The 17,804-nt window shown below is 45.2% G+C and overlaps 1 protein-coding gene across 6 annotated transcripts in view; it reads right to left on the reverse strand.

Moving 5' to 3' along the window:
* The window catches only part of ARHGEF12 (Rho guanine nucleotide exchange factor 12), a 1,284,704-nt gene that overhangs the window by 1,021,849 nt on the left and 245,051 nt on the right, over positions 1-17,804 (reverse strand). For 4 of the 6 annotated variants that reach the window (XM_069614338.1, XM_069614337.1, XM_069614335.1 and 1 more), the window contains exons 2-4: positions 4,327-4,350; positions 2,964-3,052; positions 1,001-1,057 (exon numbers count right to left, since the gene is read on the reverse strand). In XM_069614338.1, coding sequence (XP_069470439.1) covers positions 1,001-1,057; positions 2,964-3,052; positions 4,327-4,350 — 170 coding nt within the window. The remainder of the gene's footprint in view (positions 1-1,000; positions 1,058-2,963; positions 3,053-4,326; positions 4,351-17,804) is intronic. The other 2 variants (XM_069614339.1, XM_069614336.1) reach the window with 1 other exon arrangement.

Raw genomic sequence — 17,804 nt, forward strand, 5'->3', positions numbered from 1 at the left:
ACCTTAAGTTCACATTAGCATTAGGTTTTGGATGATTACTGTCCATAACTTCTTTCCGGTGCTCTTTCCACCACAGGTTGCAACGGATTCCTTCCACATGCACCAGTCTGGCACTTAGACCAGCGCAGCGTACTTACACCAGTTCCGTCCTCTGCTCTTCCAACCTGTAGATTTTAACTCTGGTCAGCCATATATTTAACTCCTTCCAAATCCTTACGTCTAGAAAGGTGCAATGTAGTACACTCTGGCCTGGCTGCACTGTTATGTGCAAGAACAATGTGCATGCCACACTGGAAAGATGTGGACTTACAGTAAAAAAGAGTCAAAGTGCCCATATATTTAGTCTGGGAAAGCACACAATTATCAGTCACTAATTATTCAGTATCAACTGCATGGGTCGGTAGCAGTTCAGTTCTATTACTCGCCCTTTAAGTACAAGTGTTCTGGCATGCATTTACAGGGTAATGGCGAGGGGAGTGCTTGTGAACTGGTCATGGAGCATGAATGTGAAGGTTCTGTATCGAGGGCCCAGTAATTCTGCATGGGTGTCTCCTCTTCGATGCATAGAGCAGTTTGATCATTTGGATTTAAGTACCAATGCAACCTAATAGTTTGTGACGTTAACTATTCAGATAATTTAACCACAGATTTAGGACTGAAGCTTGGTCCTCTGTGTCTCTACAGCTACCAGACACAGAACGAGATAAGCTCAACTTTACAGGTAAAGGGGCTTCACTAGGGAAAAATTACAAGACTACACAAGACAGCATAAGAGGGGAAAGGCGCAGGGCTCAGATGTTTGGGTGCATGTTAGTATCCCAAGCTAAAAGCACCGCCCCATATGCGTCGTCCTGCACAATGGAAAGGCCACACTGCAGGGGGGTGGGGGGGGATCCATGCGGAAGGAGAGCAGGATACAGACAGCAGAAGAGCATGCAGGCAGGCATCAGGAGATGGCGGGGCAGGAGGGTGCAGAACTGCACGGGCTGCTTCCGCTTACCATACGTCTCGTGTCTACTCTCATCCCAACTAGACTTTGGCTTCCTGGACGAGCTATCTGCACAAGAGCGGGAGAGAAGGCGAGATAAACATACAGAAAATGCAAACACCAATAGGACAACTTTATGAGACTGGCAGAGCCACAGACACTGCATGGAGCGTGGACAAGTTAAATCGTGCAACGCAAACAGGATGCAAACGCACACACAGGAGGAACACACTCCAGAGATGTGTGCAGATAGGGCTACAACTACCCAATGCCCACTCAAGTCCGAAACTGGATATGTCATGCTTTTGTCACAGGAATCAATATTATGTCATTAACATGAAGATATTCTTCTCCTGGTGAATGCTGGAAGCCCCATGAAGAGTGTGTTGGATCTCTTGGTCGTCATTGATACCGGCGAGCAGCAGAAAGTGTTGGAGTGGGGCGAGTGCATCATCTCAAAGATTAAAATAGTGCGGTGCATTTGACAATTCGACTTATGAACCTTTAAATGAGTTCTTTTCCACTGCTTGCATTTTTTCCATATTATGTCAAGCCACTAATTGATACAAAAAATACCCCACTGCCGAGTCTTTTTATATACCAAATGTGTATTTAAAGTGTTACCAACAAGCCAAAGAATCAGCCGACTCTTTTCAAACACCCAGCAGAAATCAAGGCTTTGAAGCAGGAAGGTTGTGTCAAATTTAATACATTAGAAAAATACATGTTTGGTTGTTAACTAAAGCTCTCCTGTCGGTAACGAATGTTAAATTTTCAACAACCAGGATCAACATGGGAATCTCTAACTCAGGATAGGGGTAAATGCACAGCCTCTCTTTGGTCATTAAATCAGTCGACTGCTTTAATCATTGATGCAACAGTAATGCATCCTTTGGAATACTAGCCCTTCAAGAATGTTAAATTGACTAGATTTCTGTTAAATCTCTGGTAGTCTAATCAATGGCAAGAGGCAGTATATTCGAAAGCAAAACAAAAAGGTGGTAGCAGCACAATCGTCTGAGGCCCCAAGAAGCTTCCACTGGTTCCATGCAACATAAAATGGGACACATGGTGTCATTAGATAAGTCAAAGTATGCTGCAACTCCACTCGATCCAGGTAATCCAAATGCCCCTCCGAGCTCGTTTCTAGGAAACTAACTACACTTCAACGTTTCCTGAAATTATGCGGATTACTTCACAGAAATCTATGACCAGCATGGATTTCAATACAAAATACAATTTAAAATAAAATAGCTTAAATGTTTACCAGCATTGGTAATTCTTTTGCAATCATCAAGTCCTGGCCCTTTTACCAATAAACACCCCATCTATGGCTCCATTTACAAAACTGCTAAAAATGTACTCATCTTGCAAGACCATGCACCACTATCCTACTTTTTATATATATATATATATTTATTTTTTTATGCAAAGTGGCAGATATGATAAAGCACACCACAGGGAGTTGCGCAGCCCTACATTTAGACCGTTATGACATGGCAAAAATTCACAAAGTATTTAGCAAAGAGGTTCTTTGCAACAGCTAACTTTGAGAATAAAGTGGGTGACAGGCTATGCTAAAGGCTACCTTTGGTATGGAATCTCATCAACATAGTGAAACAAATGAAGATAAAAGTCGGGGCTGGGTGGATAGGATCTCAAAAATGGTGACCTGCTAGGGGGACAGATGAGTGTACTTCAAAGGGGGCAGTGTTAAGTGCTTGGCTGACATGGGTGAAAAGAGGAGCATCATGAAATACGAGGAAAGAATGTCACCATAAGGGATATGGAGACCATTGAGGTGAAAAAAGGGTAAGAGAAAGAAATAGTCTATGGAGACTAGAGAAATAACTGAGCAGAGAAGAAAGGCTGAAGAGGCAATAGTTGCATGAAATGACAGCACAAGTGTTTATTCACTTTCTCTCGTTTGACACCATCAACATCGTTCTAGTACAGAGACTTCTGGTTTGCCTACCTGTAGGATCAAAGTCATGTGTTTGACTAATGGACCGCTCAATCTTCTTCTTATCTGTAGATGACTCTCTGTTCAGAATGCTGCCATGCCTACAACAAGACAAAAAGAAATTTTGTTCCCCCTGGCACAATAGATAGACCTTCGCACATTGCCCTCCCATGCCACCTCCAGCATTCCTGCATCACTCAACGCCTCCAAAAAAGAAACTTTGATCAGGCACAAGGCAAGGCAACTCAATATGCTGCGGCATTTCCATTAAAAATCGGCATCTCCATACAACCTCAAGGATCCCTGCTACACTCGACACATTCTCTAGCACTTGGACTCCTTCCAGCAAAAAGATAATCGCATCTGCATCAGCACTGGTTATGTCCATAAAGCAATCAATGACCGCTCTAACTACCTCCCACAGAATTTCCACTTAGACAAGGCAGCCACACCAGCACAACACCCTGCAATCATTGCCCCTTTGTGAACAAAATGGTGAAGAGCACAACGGCTAACACCAGACTGCCACCTCCATCATGGTTAGCGCTCTTGTCTAAATGTCATTCTACTCTAACCTTTTAAAATAGATTTTTCGCTCATCACTATGTGCATGCTTCCAATAAAGAACCAACCTCGATAGCCTTCTGTAAAAATATCTTCGAGATGTATTTAGTACTTTACAAATGGCAAGGCAGATAAGAGAAGAGAAAATGAATACCAGGAAAGGAAAGAAATGGAAGTAGACATTGCAAGAGCCTTTGCTAACTTGGATCCAAAAGCGGAATCCAAAGAAAGACTCAAATGTAAAAAGGCTATAGCACAAGTACAAACAGATGGAGAGTGGCTACTCTTGAGGTATATCCTCAAAGGGGAGAGTGGAAAAGGAGACTAGAGAAATATGACGTAGACCATCCATTCAGAGCAGAAAAGACCTTGATGTCAGAATTAGCGTGGAGGGGACCTCAGCTACCCAGCCAAGAAAGAAGAAAGGTTGCATGATCTCTGCAGAAATACAGACTGGCCACAAACATACACCCAGAATTTCTTGGATTCGCTGCACCCCACTTCCGAAATATAGGTAGAGCTTTGTGACTTTTCCTTTCTATAGTACTGCAAACACACAGTTTCTGAAATCAGGTGAACTGTGGCTCAACCACACATTGATTCTGGAATCAGGTGAAATGTGGCTCAACACTGCTCAAAAATGCTTTAGCGATTGAGGTGACTGCATTAGAAATATAGGCACTCCTTTTTAAAACTGAAGTTTCCATTACGACGTTGTTGCAGTCTCCTTCCTCTTAATGCTTGGTCAACAGCAGTGTGCTTGAAACGGAAAGTGTCCTTCAGGTCAGAGACAGCCCCACCGCCATCTTACCTGGTTGGTTTTCTGGGAGGAAACCTGCAACAAGACAGAAAAAAAGAATCATGAGAAACCGGGAGACAAAGCATTGCAGAAAAAGAAAGATAACACGTGGCCATCAGTAACTACTAAGTACACTTAACAAGAAAACGTCTGAGGCCAGACAGAGTGGAGCCATCATGAGAATGCGTGTAGTGATGCACTCAGATCGGAGCATCAACACAGGCCACCGACTGGCTCTCGCACAGATAAAGCAGTCTAAAGCGCCCAGTGCCCACGTCTTTCGCACAAGTATTCAGCCCGTCACCTGACGCCAACACAATATCTCCAACTCACAATATGCCTATGCTCTTTGCAAAACGTTTTCCTTTCTATGGTCCCAGGCAGAAGAATGTCACAGAGCACATCCACAGCAAATAGACACCCTTGGATTGAATTTCCCTCAGCATTCAGCACCGTCATCAAGGAGGTTTGGCATGTGTACAGTCGCTAGGGGGCGCAATTCGACACCCAGCTGTAAATTGGTGTCTCTTGTGGTGATCACAGAAAGCGCTCAGATGTTCAGGAATCTCTGTATGGAAGAGGCAGACACCAGAGAGCGCCCCAGGTTTGGGGATGCTGCAAGACTGCTGGCTAGAGGTCACTTTCCTAACTTAGAAGATCTAAAGTTTGTCTATGTGGAGGCGGGGACATATTGAAGGAGAGGAAATGACATGGAGGAAAAGCAACCTATCCAGCAATATAGCCAGATCCCTTCCTCCAGCCAAATGAAACAGAAGAAGAAGAAAGGCAAAAATACAAAGAAGTAGTAAGGACGAAACAGAATGGATTCTAGAAATCGAGAGGGAGCCAGTGTATGGAGAAAGGACCAACGTTAAAACGTCTGCCGGGACAAAAGCACGAAGGAAGAAAAAGAAAAACATACAACGGGCCTTTATTGGGATCAATGCCATGTAAGGTCACTCACTGAGTTTCTTAATGTATTAAAGATTTGGTGAGGTCATATATTGTACCTGTATTCTTTTGGCGGCTGTATGCCATTGCTAATAAAGGGGTCTAGTAAACAGAAATGCCAGTCCTTTGCTCTGCCAAGATACCCATGCTGATTTAATACCCACACATCCCTCATCTGTGCCAACAGACAGGAGTTGGGGTGAGAGTGTGAGGCCCAACCTCACCCCCATAATTAACAGATTGCTGCTACCATCACCACCACTGTCTGCACTCATGCCATGTATGGATTGTAAAGAAACAGCGCCCAAATCTAGTGCCCCAAACTTTTCAGCGGTGAGGGACCTTCTTAAACTTCTCTACTTTCTTTCAGTAATGCTTACAGAGTTATTTAGTAGAAATATGTGCACCTTACTGACAAGGAAAGCAAGTGCTGTTGAGAGGGTTTTTCAGAACCTACTCTGGCGAGGGGTTCTGAGAAGGCAACTTAAAGGTGCAGCTTAGTTTTCACTTCGGTCTTTAACCAAAAGGTAGAGTCACTGAGCAGTCGGGCTTATAATTTGGAGGAAGTAGACTTGGTGTTAAGTAGAGTTAAGAGCAAGCCTCACAAATTCTTTAAAATACGGTTTGAACTTCAAGTCGAGTGACTTAGTTTACCGACTTGACCTAAGAACAATGTACTTGGCCCATGGCAACAACGATTTTAACAGCGCTTTAGGTAAAATGGTGCCCATCACCATAAACCGACAAAGACCAGCCAAGCACAGTGAACGCTTTGACATTTACTGCCAACTGTTTGCAGAAAATGAAAAATACAATGTACAAACATCTCAATTTCACTGTACTCGCTAGCATGGTTAAGTACCATGCAAAAGGTACTAAACTTGCATAAAAAACTACTCGACTATGCTTCCGGCAAAGTATATGTTGCAAGGCCTGAAAAGCAAATCATATTAAGCAAAAAGATGTCCACACAGATCAGTAACAAATAGTGTTGAACACAAGCAAGCATTTACAGGTAAGTAAAATAGCTATTGAACATATATCCATCTATAGTTTGTAAACACTAAAATGGGTTTATCAATTAGGCATAGCATATACATGTAAGGATTAGAAAACGTGGATTCCATAAAGTTAAGCTGTGCGCTCTCGTTTTACACTGATGCGGGGATCTGGCCCATTGAATACTGGTTGCTATCTGGACTGAACGGTTAACATTTTGAGACTGATGTACTGATGCTTTGAGCCCACTGAAGGGATTGTTATTTTGCAAAGGGAATAGATGTCATTTTTTTCACCTCACTGAAGGGACAGCAACATTTTTTTTGAAGTATTTGAACTGGAATGACAGTTGCGCCTTGAGGACGACCCGTAGGTCGAAACACGTGTCGGCTGTCCAAACCATGAATAAAAACCACTCTTCTTAAAAACAAACATTTGTGATTTGAAGAGATCTTTCAATCAAGATATATATATAAATAACAATTCCTTTGACTGTTTTCATAACATTGTGTTAACAAGAGCCTGTGGTCCCCACCCACGACCCATAATCATGCTTATACATGTAAGGTGTAGCTAAAGTGAGGGATAAAAGGTTAGAAACAGGTCCCCCACCTTTTAAATCGGCTTGTGTACTTAACAAACAAGAGCAATGCTTTCCAAATCCACCCCTACTCTTTATAGAGTTCGGTCTATTGCAGGCAGTTGATCCAGACTAGCAGGTTTTTTATAAAATGTTGCTGTATGAAAACGCAAAAAGGAACAAGTCTGGAGACAATCTCCCACAGACGACAACAAGTTGATTCTCAATAAAATAACATCCACCTACAAAAAAGAAATCACAGCCGCCAAACAAGAATCCTACAACCAGAGAATAACAAGCTAATTCCAGCACCAAAGAATTTTTCACCATCATTAAAGAACTGGAAACGCCTGTTCTAACTCCAGACACGTGTTAAAGACAAACAATGGTGCACCAGCGTCCAAAACGCCCTGTCTAATAAAGTAGCAGGCCTCCAAATTAAAATTAACAAAAAGAAAGATTCCCTAACCAAATTGACAAACTCCTCTAACACTGCCCCTAGGCCCACATCCCAACACTCCAGGCTCAACAACCCTCTTATCCGCTTCAACTTCTCCAAAGTCTCCACCTTAGAAGTGGAAAAAATTATTCTCAGCCTTAAACCATCAAATTGCAAGCGTGACCCGTGCCCTTCACAAATCATCAAATATGCGGCTAGGGACCTCTCTCCATTCATTACCAAACTCATTAATGCTTCCTTCTCCTCAGGTACCATCCCTAGCAACCTTAAAGAGTCCTGGGTCCTCCCACTTCTCAAAAAAACTCTCTCGACCCCTCTTTACCCACCAATTACAGGCCTATTACCATTGTGCCTTTCTTGCTCAAAATTCTAGACAAGACAGCATACCTACAAATACAAAAATACCTTGAACAAAACCATCTCCTGGGCATCCGGCAATCAGGCTTTAGACCCCAACATGGGACAGAAAGGGCCCTTATCGATCTGAAGGCTCAAATTGACACTCGGAGATAATGGGAAAACTGCCTTACTGCTCCTCCTAGACCTCTCCGCAGCATTTGATCTCGTAGATCATAAAACTCAATGTAACCATCTGGACCCAGCCGCCCATTTCTCCCACGAAGCCATCGGCTGGATCGAGTCTTTCCTAAGCAATAGATCTATGCGTGTCTTCTCCCCCTCTGCCACCGCAGACCCTATCCCAATCACTTGTGGAGTCCCTCACGGATCTTGCGTCTCCCCCACACTGTACAACATGTTCACAAAGCCCCTGTTTGATGATCTCTATCACCTGCACTAACTATGCCGATGATACCCAGATCCTCATCCCATTGACGGGAAATTACAACCATGATTTGACCTTGGTGAACAAGGTGTACCTCATCATCCAGGCATGGATGGCCTCTCATAGTCTATGCCTGAATGATGACCGGAATGAACTCATCATCCTTGGTTCCACTCCCAACATCACCGAACTGGACGACAAACACACTCGCTTCATCATTGACGGGAACCCAATCACGGTAGCCAAAGAAGTGAAAACGTTAGGAATAAACATTGATTCCTCCCTCTCCTTCCACAAACAGGTCAGCTCTATGGCATCCTCCACGGCTTACAACTGCAAGTTAATAAGAGCAGCCAAACCATTCCTATCCTCACAGAGCTGCATCACTCTAGCCAGAGCCCTCGTACTATCAAAATTGGACTACTGTAACGCCCTCTACGTAGGAGCCAACAAACAGGTCACCAACAAAATCCAATCGTTGCAAAACAATGCTCTCAGAGCAGCGCTCAGCATCTCTAAGAGAGAACACATTTCCAATATCAGGAGAACTCATAACTGGCTCACTACGACAGACAAAATACTGCTAAAAGTAGCCTCCTTAACCCATAAATGCCTCAACAATGCTGCCCCCGCTACCTAATCGACAGAATACATAGATACACACCTAACAGACCCACCAGAACCTCAAATGCAAATCTGCTCAAAGTTCCTAAGATCAAACAAACCAAAATGGGCGCCAACAGTTTTCAGGTGAAAGCAGCCCAACATTGGAACTCCCTACCATCCTCCTTAAGGATTTCTCAATCCTATACCCACTTCAGACATAACTACATCCAGTGATTAAAACACAATGACTGCTAATTGACTGCTTAACCTATCATGCTACTGTATACCATGTAAATATGTATATTCTTAAACTGTATATCACTGCCTCTATTGTAACTGCCCTAACCCATGTACTCACTGTAAATACTTTACAGCACTGTAACTAAGCTGAGAATGTTCTTGTCTGCTCCTGCACACCCCCTACCTTCGGGTCCGGCGCGCAATATAAGTGAATAAACAAACAAATCTGAGCTAGTCCTCTAGCGATGGAGGAGGTACATAACCAGTCGGGCCCTAAGTAAACAAAGAGGGCGTCTGATCCTAGCTCCATCCCATCATTTTTAAATAAAAAGGACTTTATACCCATGCACCTCAATGGTTAATGGGGGTAACTAAAGAGATAAGCCATCTCGACCATCAGACCCCAACTAGCAAAATCAAAAGCACTCAAAGGGAATCTGAGGAGGGTGGGCCTCAGCATGAATGAAGGAGCTGAAGGTTCACAAACTGGCTTCCAGGATTAGGAGTGCTTGGTCAGGCCATGGACTGGGCAAAGACAGCTCGATTCAGTTCCAGCATGACCCATCAGGAACAGAAGATGGTGCAACCTAGGGCTAGGTCAGCAGACGCTCAGGTGCAACACTGTTACACTGAGTTCCAGGCAAGTGCATGACAAATGCAGACCCAAAAAAAAACCATACCTTGGAAAAGTGATCGCTGCAAAGCATTGCTACCGACTGATTGGTCTCACCAAGTCCAGAGGAGAAAGGCACTCAGTTCTGCTATTCACAGTCTATTTGAAGGCAAAAGTCCAGTGCTCTGTGGTTAGTTTAGCCAATGCTGATCACAGCAGTCATCCGGCAAATCTCTGGAAGTCCTTCAGCTACTTGGATCTTGTGGTCTACAATCCAGACGGATACCAGGCCTTCTCCTTTTATCCTATTTTCCAGCTGCAGGTCAGCCCCCAGCTCACCTATAGAAGGGACGTGCACAATTTAAAGTGATGGAGCCTGTCCAATCAGGGACATTCTGCCATAGATACTTGGCTCTGGAAAAGGACATACACTGGCTAAAGTGTGCATTGGGACCAGACAATCCAAAGACTTTGTTGCAGCCAGTGAACTCGGGTGAAGCACTGACTGGGAGTCCAAGCCGGATTACCAAGAAAAAGCATGCACTCTGACCTCGCAAAGTTCAATACCACTAGACCTACAGGGCAAGTTCCTTAATTTACATACTTTACCCAAGAGAAATGCACTCGCCCCATGGTAGCAGGTGACAAAATATTTACCTCAGTTTTCTATAATACGTTGCTTGTCATCAAAATCGCACTTCAAATTCAGTGCAATGCTGCCATCCAAAAGCTAGCCATGTGGAGTGAAACCTTTACCATTTACTGCAAACAAAGTTTGCTTTCACGAAATGTCAAAATAAGTTTCAAGCATCCACATACTCGCCAGCAAGGTCAAGTGAACTTCAAATGGTAATCGCCTTTCAAAAAATCTCCTCGCCAATGCGAGTGGGCTAGTAGATTTTTTTAAGCCCTGGCATTTACATGCCAATTTCTGACCTGACGAGGAAGGACAATGGCACAAAGAAGAGGGCATGTACCATCAAGAGGAGCCATTTGGAGTATATGATACTCAAAAAGGCATTATCGCTGTAAAATAATGTTTTTAAAAAAGGAGCGTGGCTATGCACCTGGTAAAAGGTTAAAAAAACATCTGTGCCAATAGCCTGTTCAGTAAAATATCGCTTTTGTGATGTGTACTGAAAGGAATGAAAATGGGACACAGTCACTGCAGCAGTCCACTGAAGGGTGCTTGTGATAGGCAATAAAAATAAAAGGGAAATCCTACAATCCCTGCACTGGTAGCCGAGAGGACTGGCGTGTGCACATCAAACAAAATGAGTGAAGCATGAGAGAAAGAAATATGTCTCTGACCCCAAAAATCAGGTACATAATACATCTTCCAGCTTTGCTGCATCGAGAAAACATTTTTTTGACAGGGGGGGCGCTGTATGCAGAGTTGCTGCGTCGATGTCTCTCGAGTGCCTCCGTCGACGTCATAGCATAAATAGCACACGTAAATTGTACAGCGGGGTAGGCTGGGAGTGACGAAGAGGAATACGTGGGAGGAACATCCAATCAAAAGACCATTACTTGGGGTAACTAACTTGTTCTTCGAATGGATTGTGTCCTCCCACGTATTCCTCATCTTATGATGGACTCCCAAAGCAGTAACAATTTGGTGGTGGGAGTATCAATTAATTCAGATTTACTCATGGACCGAATGGAGGACAGCCTTGGCAAAAACAATCCTCCCTGACTGGAGGTAGAATCCAGGCAGTAATGTTCGACAATACATTTGTTAAACAAGTGGCCGCTGAGCAAATATCAATAATTGGGACACCCCTTTGAAGAGCCGCAGAGGTTGCCATGCCCCTTGTGGACTGAGCACTTAGGCCCTCTCTTACCCGCTAATCTACAACATTTGTTAATGGTCAGGATAATCCATCTGACTATTGTCTGCTTGGTGACTGCAAGGCCCAATTTAGGACCAGTACATCCGATAAAAGTTGATCAACCTGGCGGAATTTAGCCATTCTTGAAATCCAAAAACCTAGAGGCCTTTTTGGGTCTAGTCTATGCAGTGTCTCCTCTTCTTTACCTGAATGAGGTGGATAGAATGTCGGGAAAGTTATTTTCTGTGACAAATGAAAGTCAGAAACTACCTTCTGTAGAAAAGAAGGTTTTACCCTAAGAATGACTAGCTTTATGGTGGTATGAGGAGGTCTGCAAGAAAGAGCCTGCAACTTGCTTACCCCGAGGGCTGATGTTATTGCGATAAGCAAAACAGTCTTTAATGTCAAGAGCCTTAAAGGGAATTAATGGAAAGGCTCAAATGGGATACATGTCAAGAACTTTAATACAAGGTTTAGGTCCCAAACAGGTACATTGAATGGAACTGGAGGGTCTACGTTAGTAAGCCCTTTAATAAATTGTACAACCAACAGTATTTTGAAATACGAATCCTCTTCCGAGGAGCGCGTGAAAATGGAAAGTGCTGCTAGGTATCCCTTAATGCTTCCAATCTGGAGCCACAGATTGGAAGCAGGTTTAATAGAAAAGAGCACCATGGGTGTGTCACATTGAAATGGATCTACATTCTTATCCTTGCACCATTTGCTGAACTTATTCCAACAGCAACAGTACAAAGATTTAGTTGCTGGCCCTCTGACCGAAAAGCAAAATCTCCATTACGTCATCTGGGAGGTCGCAATCCTTGTATCTCAGCCTTTCAGAAACCGAGCGTGAAGGCAGAGTGTCTTGACCTCTAGATGGGGAACCCGACCTTCCTCTTGTGAGAGAAGATCCTCTCTAAGTGGAAGACATGTTGGAGGGCAGGTGGACATGTCCAGAAGGTCAGGGTACCACGTCCTCCTGGCCCACGCCGGAGCAATTAGGATAATGGATTTCCCAAACTTTCTCAAACTCCTGATCACATGAGGAATGAAGGGGACTGGAGGAAATGCGTACAGGAGTGGAAACTCCCAATTCAACATGAACGCATCTACTAGAACTCCTCTTGGGGGAAATTCCCAGGAGGAATACTGTTTGCACTTCTGGTTGACACCAGTCGCAAACAGATCCATTTGAAGTGTTCCCCAAAGGGTGAAGATCTCTTGAAGGACTTCCTGAGCTAATTCCCACTTGTGGGAGACTGCTCTGCCTGATCAGAGCATCCGCCGCTGTGTTCTGCTCTCCGGCTAGGTGAACTGCCAATAGAGAGATTCCTTCTTGAATTGCTCAGAGCTAGTACATGGCCACTGTGTTGCATGTCATTATCCAGACATTCTTTCCCTCCACAGAGGGCAGGAAGGCCGTCAGTGCCTATCTGATTGCCCTCGGCGCCAAAAGGTTGATATGTAGTTTGAACTACGATGGAGACCAATTACGCGCATTGTCAGATCGTTGGTGTGGGCCCCCCATCCCGTGAGTGAGGCATCTGTCAAAACCGTAAACTCCGGCCATGGTTGCCAAAACTATTCTCCCCCAAGTATGTTCCACCAGAGAAGGTCCTGAGCAACTCTGTTCGGAACTTGCAGTTGATCCGATATCTTTCCCAAGAATTGGGCCATTGTGTCCTGAGAGCCCATTGAAGGGATCACATTCTTAAGCGGGCCTCTGGCACCAGAAAAATGCAGGATGCCATGAGAACGAGCAACCTTAGAAAATCGATGGCCGGAAGATGCTGAGCATTCTGGAATTTTGTTACCATCTGGCAAATGTGCAGAGCTCTCACCTCGGGTGGAGAGGTTTTTCCCGAGGAAGTATCCAGGACTGCTCCAATGAACTGGAGTCTTGGGATGGTATCATATGAGACTTTTGTAATTGAGGGAGAAGCCCAGTCTGTGAAGAGCGTGACAGGTTATGGTGAAATGTTCCAGGGGCTGTTCGAGTAAACAAGCCCTCATCAGCCAATCGTCCAAGTAGTGGAAAAAGGGAACCCCCCCTCTCCTGAGACTCGCTGCCACCACCGCCATCAACCTGGTGAAAACCCTCAGGTGGGGGTCAGCACGAATGGCAGAACTCGAAACTGATAGAGAACCGCCAACTGCAAACCTCAGGTACTTTCTGTGCTTGAGATGGATTGGCACATGAAAGGAAGCCTCTTGAAGATCCAATGATACCAACCAGTCTGAGTTGGAGAGCCTGGAGGATCTGAGAAAGGGTAACCATGTTGAACTTGTCCTTCCTTAGGAACTTGTTCAAGTTTCTCAAGTCCCTTGTTCCTCTTCGCTACAGGTACATGTTCTATTGCACCTTTTTCTAGCAGGGTTAACATTGCCTGCACAAGGCGCGGATCCAGAGTTTTGACAGAGTTGTATCCCTGTGGATGATCTTGAGGCCTTTTTGAAAAGGAAGGCAGTAACCTTGGGCTTCCATTTCCAGTGTCCATACATCTGAAGTAATGCCCCACCATTCATTCAGATACTGAGAATTTCCACCTCCCACTGGTGTCTTGTGGGTCAAGGCCTCCGAGTGGCTTAAAGGCGGCTGCAGCAGCAGCGGAAAGTAACGTTTGACGCTTCTGGGGCTGATTTAGCACCCCTTCCTCGTCAACCACGAGTGAATCTTCTTTGACCCCTTTATCCAGCTTGTCCTCTTCCTCTTCCAATTGAGGAAAAGAAACAAAAGGACTTAATCCCCCCCAGGAAGATGAGCCTGAATATAGTTGCTGAGGTTGTCTAATGGCTGCGCTAAGGAACTTAGCTGCAGCCTTTGAGGTCTGCTGCTTCTCCAGGCTAATCTGCCTTGCTACCAAACAACCTCAAGCCGTCAAAGGGCATGTTGAGAGGCCTAGCCTGCACGTCTGGTGCAAACCCAGACTTCCTCAACCACGCAAATCTGCTGTCAGCAGTACTCAACCCTGACTGGAGACATTCATTCTCCCATCGCCTCCTTACCATCTTTAATGATCGTCAGGAAGCCGTCTCTTTCTTCGCCTTCCCGGATGTGATCAGCTGCCATGGCAACACAGTCCCACAGGGTAAACGTGAATCTAGAGAGAGTGCAAGTCACATTAGTAGATTTTAAGGCCATACTGCCTGCAGTGAAATCTTTCCATGCCCAGGCATCTACCCTCTAATCCCGGTCAGGGGGGACGGAAGGATAAGCAGATTGTCTGGTTGACGAAGATGTCTGAACTACTAAACTTTCAAGATGCTTGGGCAGGTATTCTGGATCACTGCTGGAAGGTCTGTACTTCCTTGCAAAGTTCTTGTTGACTACAGGTCGAGCTTCCAGGGTTTCCCAATTAGCAGTGACTTTCCTCTGCAGGGCCTTGCGGAATGGTAATATAGGGTCCTTCTGAGGACCCTGGTCCAAAATGTCGGTCATGTCATCCTGTTCGTATGATGGAGAGGGGTCTACACTCCACCCCATAAACTCAGTGACTTTACTCATGAGCTTTCTATAGGATGAATCTACATGCTCAGAGGGGTCAGGCCTGCCATATTCCAGTTCAGGCAAGGTGTCCAAACCATGGGCCGACTGGAGATAGTTGTACAAATCTCTCATTCTTGATTCATCATAAATGAGTTCATTTGGCACATTGGGGGTGCCAAATTGCAGACCAAAAGGAGTGGAACCCTCATCAGAGGGTTGATCCTCTTCATAAATTGCAGACAGACTTAAAATAGTCTTTCTTTGGAACAGTTTTGTAAACATTGTCTTGTATGGTGAAAGGCGTCGACAAAGTCGAAGTAGCCGTCGACTGCAGTTTAGGAAATGGCACTGATTTACTCGGCATCAACTTGGTCTTCAGTGTCGATAGCTCTGACTCCGATGGAGTCTGCAAAGTCGTCAAAGATTTCAACGCTTTGTGCTGTTTGCCAGAACCAAAACAGGGCTCGGCTCTCAACGACTTCTCATTGGGTCGAGAACTTTCTCGACGCGACACCGGCTTCAAGCACGGTTTTGAAGCTGTAGCCATAGACTTCCATTTGCTGTCCTTCGGAGTGCCCGGGGCATGGCTCTTGTGCGTTTCCTTCGAGGGAGTCGAGGCTGCATTCTTAAAAATATGCATCATCTCCAAACAAAATGCATCCCACTTTGCGGGGGAATCTGACTTCGTTGGGCATCTGATTATCTCTGTTGAGGAATCACTGGAGGTTGGAGACCTATGGATCTCTTCTTCGCCTTCTTGGAGGAAGACGAAGATTGACGCAATCAACTTCTCAATGTGGACTTTTGACTTTTTACAACGGGAAGAGTGTAGACTCACCAGACTTTCTCCCGCTTCAAAGAAGACTTTGATGCTAACCTCCCCATCGCCAGTTTACCGCTACACTCCCTGAGAGATTTCTCTGTCATGGCCTGACAGGACCCAAAGTCGTCGGTACGGTGCCCGGAACCCAGACAGCATAGGCAGACACAGTGAGGATCGGTGATGGACATTTTCAATCCAGAGCCGTGGCATTTTTGAAAACCCGACTTTGGTGTCGAAGTAGATGACATTTTTCTGAAGAAAAACTAAAGCACGCTGTAATTACTCCAAGCATAAGCTCGGAAAAATGGAACTGAAGCCAACGGGTGCTGAATGCGCTATTTATGCAGACGACGAAGTCGACAGAGGCCCTCGAGGGACATCGAGACAGCGACTCTGCATACAGCACCTACTGACAAAAAAACGAATTCCGAAGCAGCGAAGCTGGAAGATATATCATCATAAAATGAGGAATATGTGGGAGGACACAATCCATTCGAAAAGCAGATTTGCAGCAACTCAATTGAAGCCAATAGAGGAAAGCTGCAAAAAGAAAATCTTTCCTGACAATACTTATAACTGAAACACTGCACATAAGCAAAGCAATAGTGAGCGGAGCAATCCCTATCCAGGTAGAAAGCATTACATTGGTTGATTAGCGATAATTGAGAGAATATCAACCAAGCATTGGATGGAGCATGACCATGTTGGAACATGCACAAAGGACATACACTCATAAGTCACTACTTCCATATCTAGACTCTTGTAATGTGGACAAGCACGGGTGCTGGAGGGCAGAAATTATACTATCGACAATCGCTGGTGTCCCCTCCCTGAAAAAGAGGTGCTTTTTAAAAGCACAAGAGCAATCTCGAAGGCCTGTAAAGAGGCCATGTTCTTGGGATCAGGAGGTAAGAATTTCCAGTGGAAAGGAGCAGGAAGGGTAAAGGAAGCAAATGGGAAGGCAGCACAGGAGGGAACCGACAGAGTGAGGAATGTAGAGTGAGATGAGAATACTGTGTGGACTAGTTAGATTGGGGGAGAGGGCACACATAAATAGATGTGAATACAAAGGGGAGTTTGAAGAAGGACTGATGTATGGAGAGCAACATAAATCGCAGGCAATGGGCAGACGGAGAGGAATTTTAGAGGTTGTAGATTGTGCGAGTTGCCAAGTTGAGTATTTTTGTTAAGAGTGCAAAAGAGTAGAGAGAATGGCCCATGACCAGGTAACTGTAGTAGTAAACAAGTTGGCCATGGAGAAAGTTGGAGATCAAGGTTACGGTAGAAGGGAAGCCAATGTGGAGGCCACTATTCTGTAAATTCATAATATTAAAGCTGCCATCCGTGGCAGCAGTGGTGACTATGGCTTTCACCCCTGCCAGGGGGTGGGGGGTGCATATGGCCTTCGCTCGGGCCTCAGCGAGGGCTGTGGGCCGCAGGCCATGTCTGCCCCGCATAGCGGGGGTGAAAGCCATTCGTACCCCAGGGTTTATCCGGGGTGCAAATGTTTTTTTCAAAAAAATGAAAGAAAGATGCCTGCTGCCATGGGAAAAAGGGACCAAGTTACTTTTCCATTTCTATGGCGGCGAGGAGCTGGAAGGAGCACCAGGACCGGAGCACAAAGCTCCGGTCCAGCGGGTGAGGGAGGATGTGGTGATGGGGTAAGGATTGTTTTAGGGGAGAGGTGGGTGGGGAGACAACAGGGAGAGGCTTCCTGTTGCCTCCACACATGAAAAAAGAAAGAAAAAATGGCGCCTCCTGGAGAAGGGCCTCTGGTGGTTGGAAGCAGCGGGTGGAGAATGGAGAACCGCTGTTCCAGCCACCTGATTGGCTAAGCACCCTTTCCCGGGTGCAAATGTTTAAGCGCTTTAGATTGCTGTAAAAAAAAAAAAAAAAAAAAAAGACAAAGGAGGGGGGGCGTGGCTTGGCTCTGAGCGGAATGGCCCCCTAGCGTTTGCGCTCCGCGGGAGCATAAATACCTTCTCTTTACTTTCCCCTGATGTTTAGTCTTTTTGATGGGCCGTTTATCATCTGCTGAACCTTGCAAATAATTGGAGCTGTCTGCGAGGAGCTGCACCACGGTTTTCTCTCTTCGTGTGAGGCCTGCGGGGCCTA

This window comes from Ambystoma mexicanum, chromosome 9 (assembly GCF_040938575.1).
Source record: "Ambystoma mexicanum isolate Mex_15411 chromosome 9, UKY_AmexF1_1, whole genome shotgun sequence".
In the NCBI taxonomy this organism is placed as follows: Eukaryota; Metazoa; Chordata; class Amphibia; order Caudata; family Ambystomatidae; genus Ambystoma; species Ambystoma mexicanum.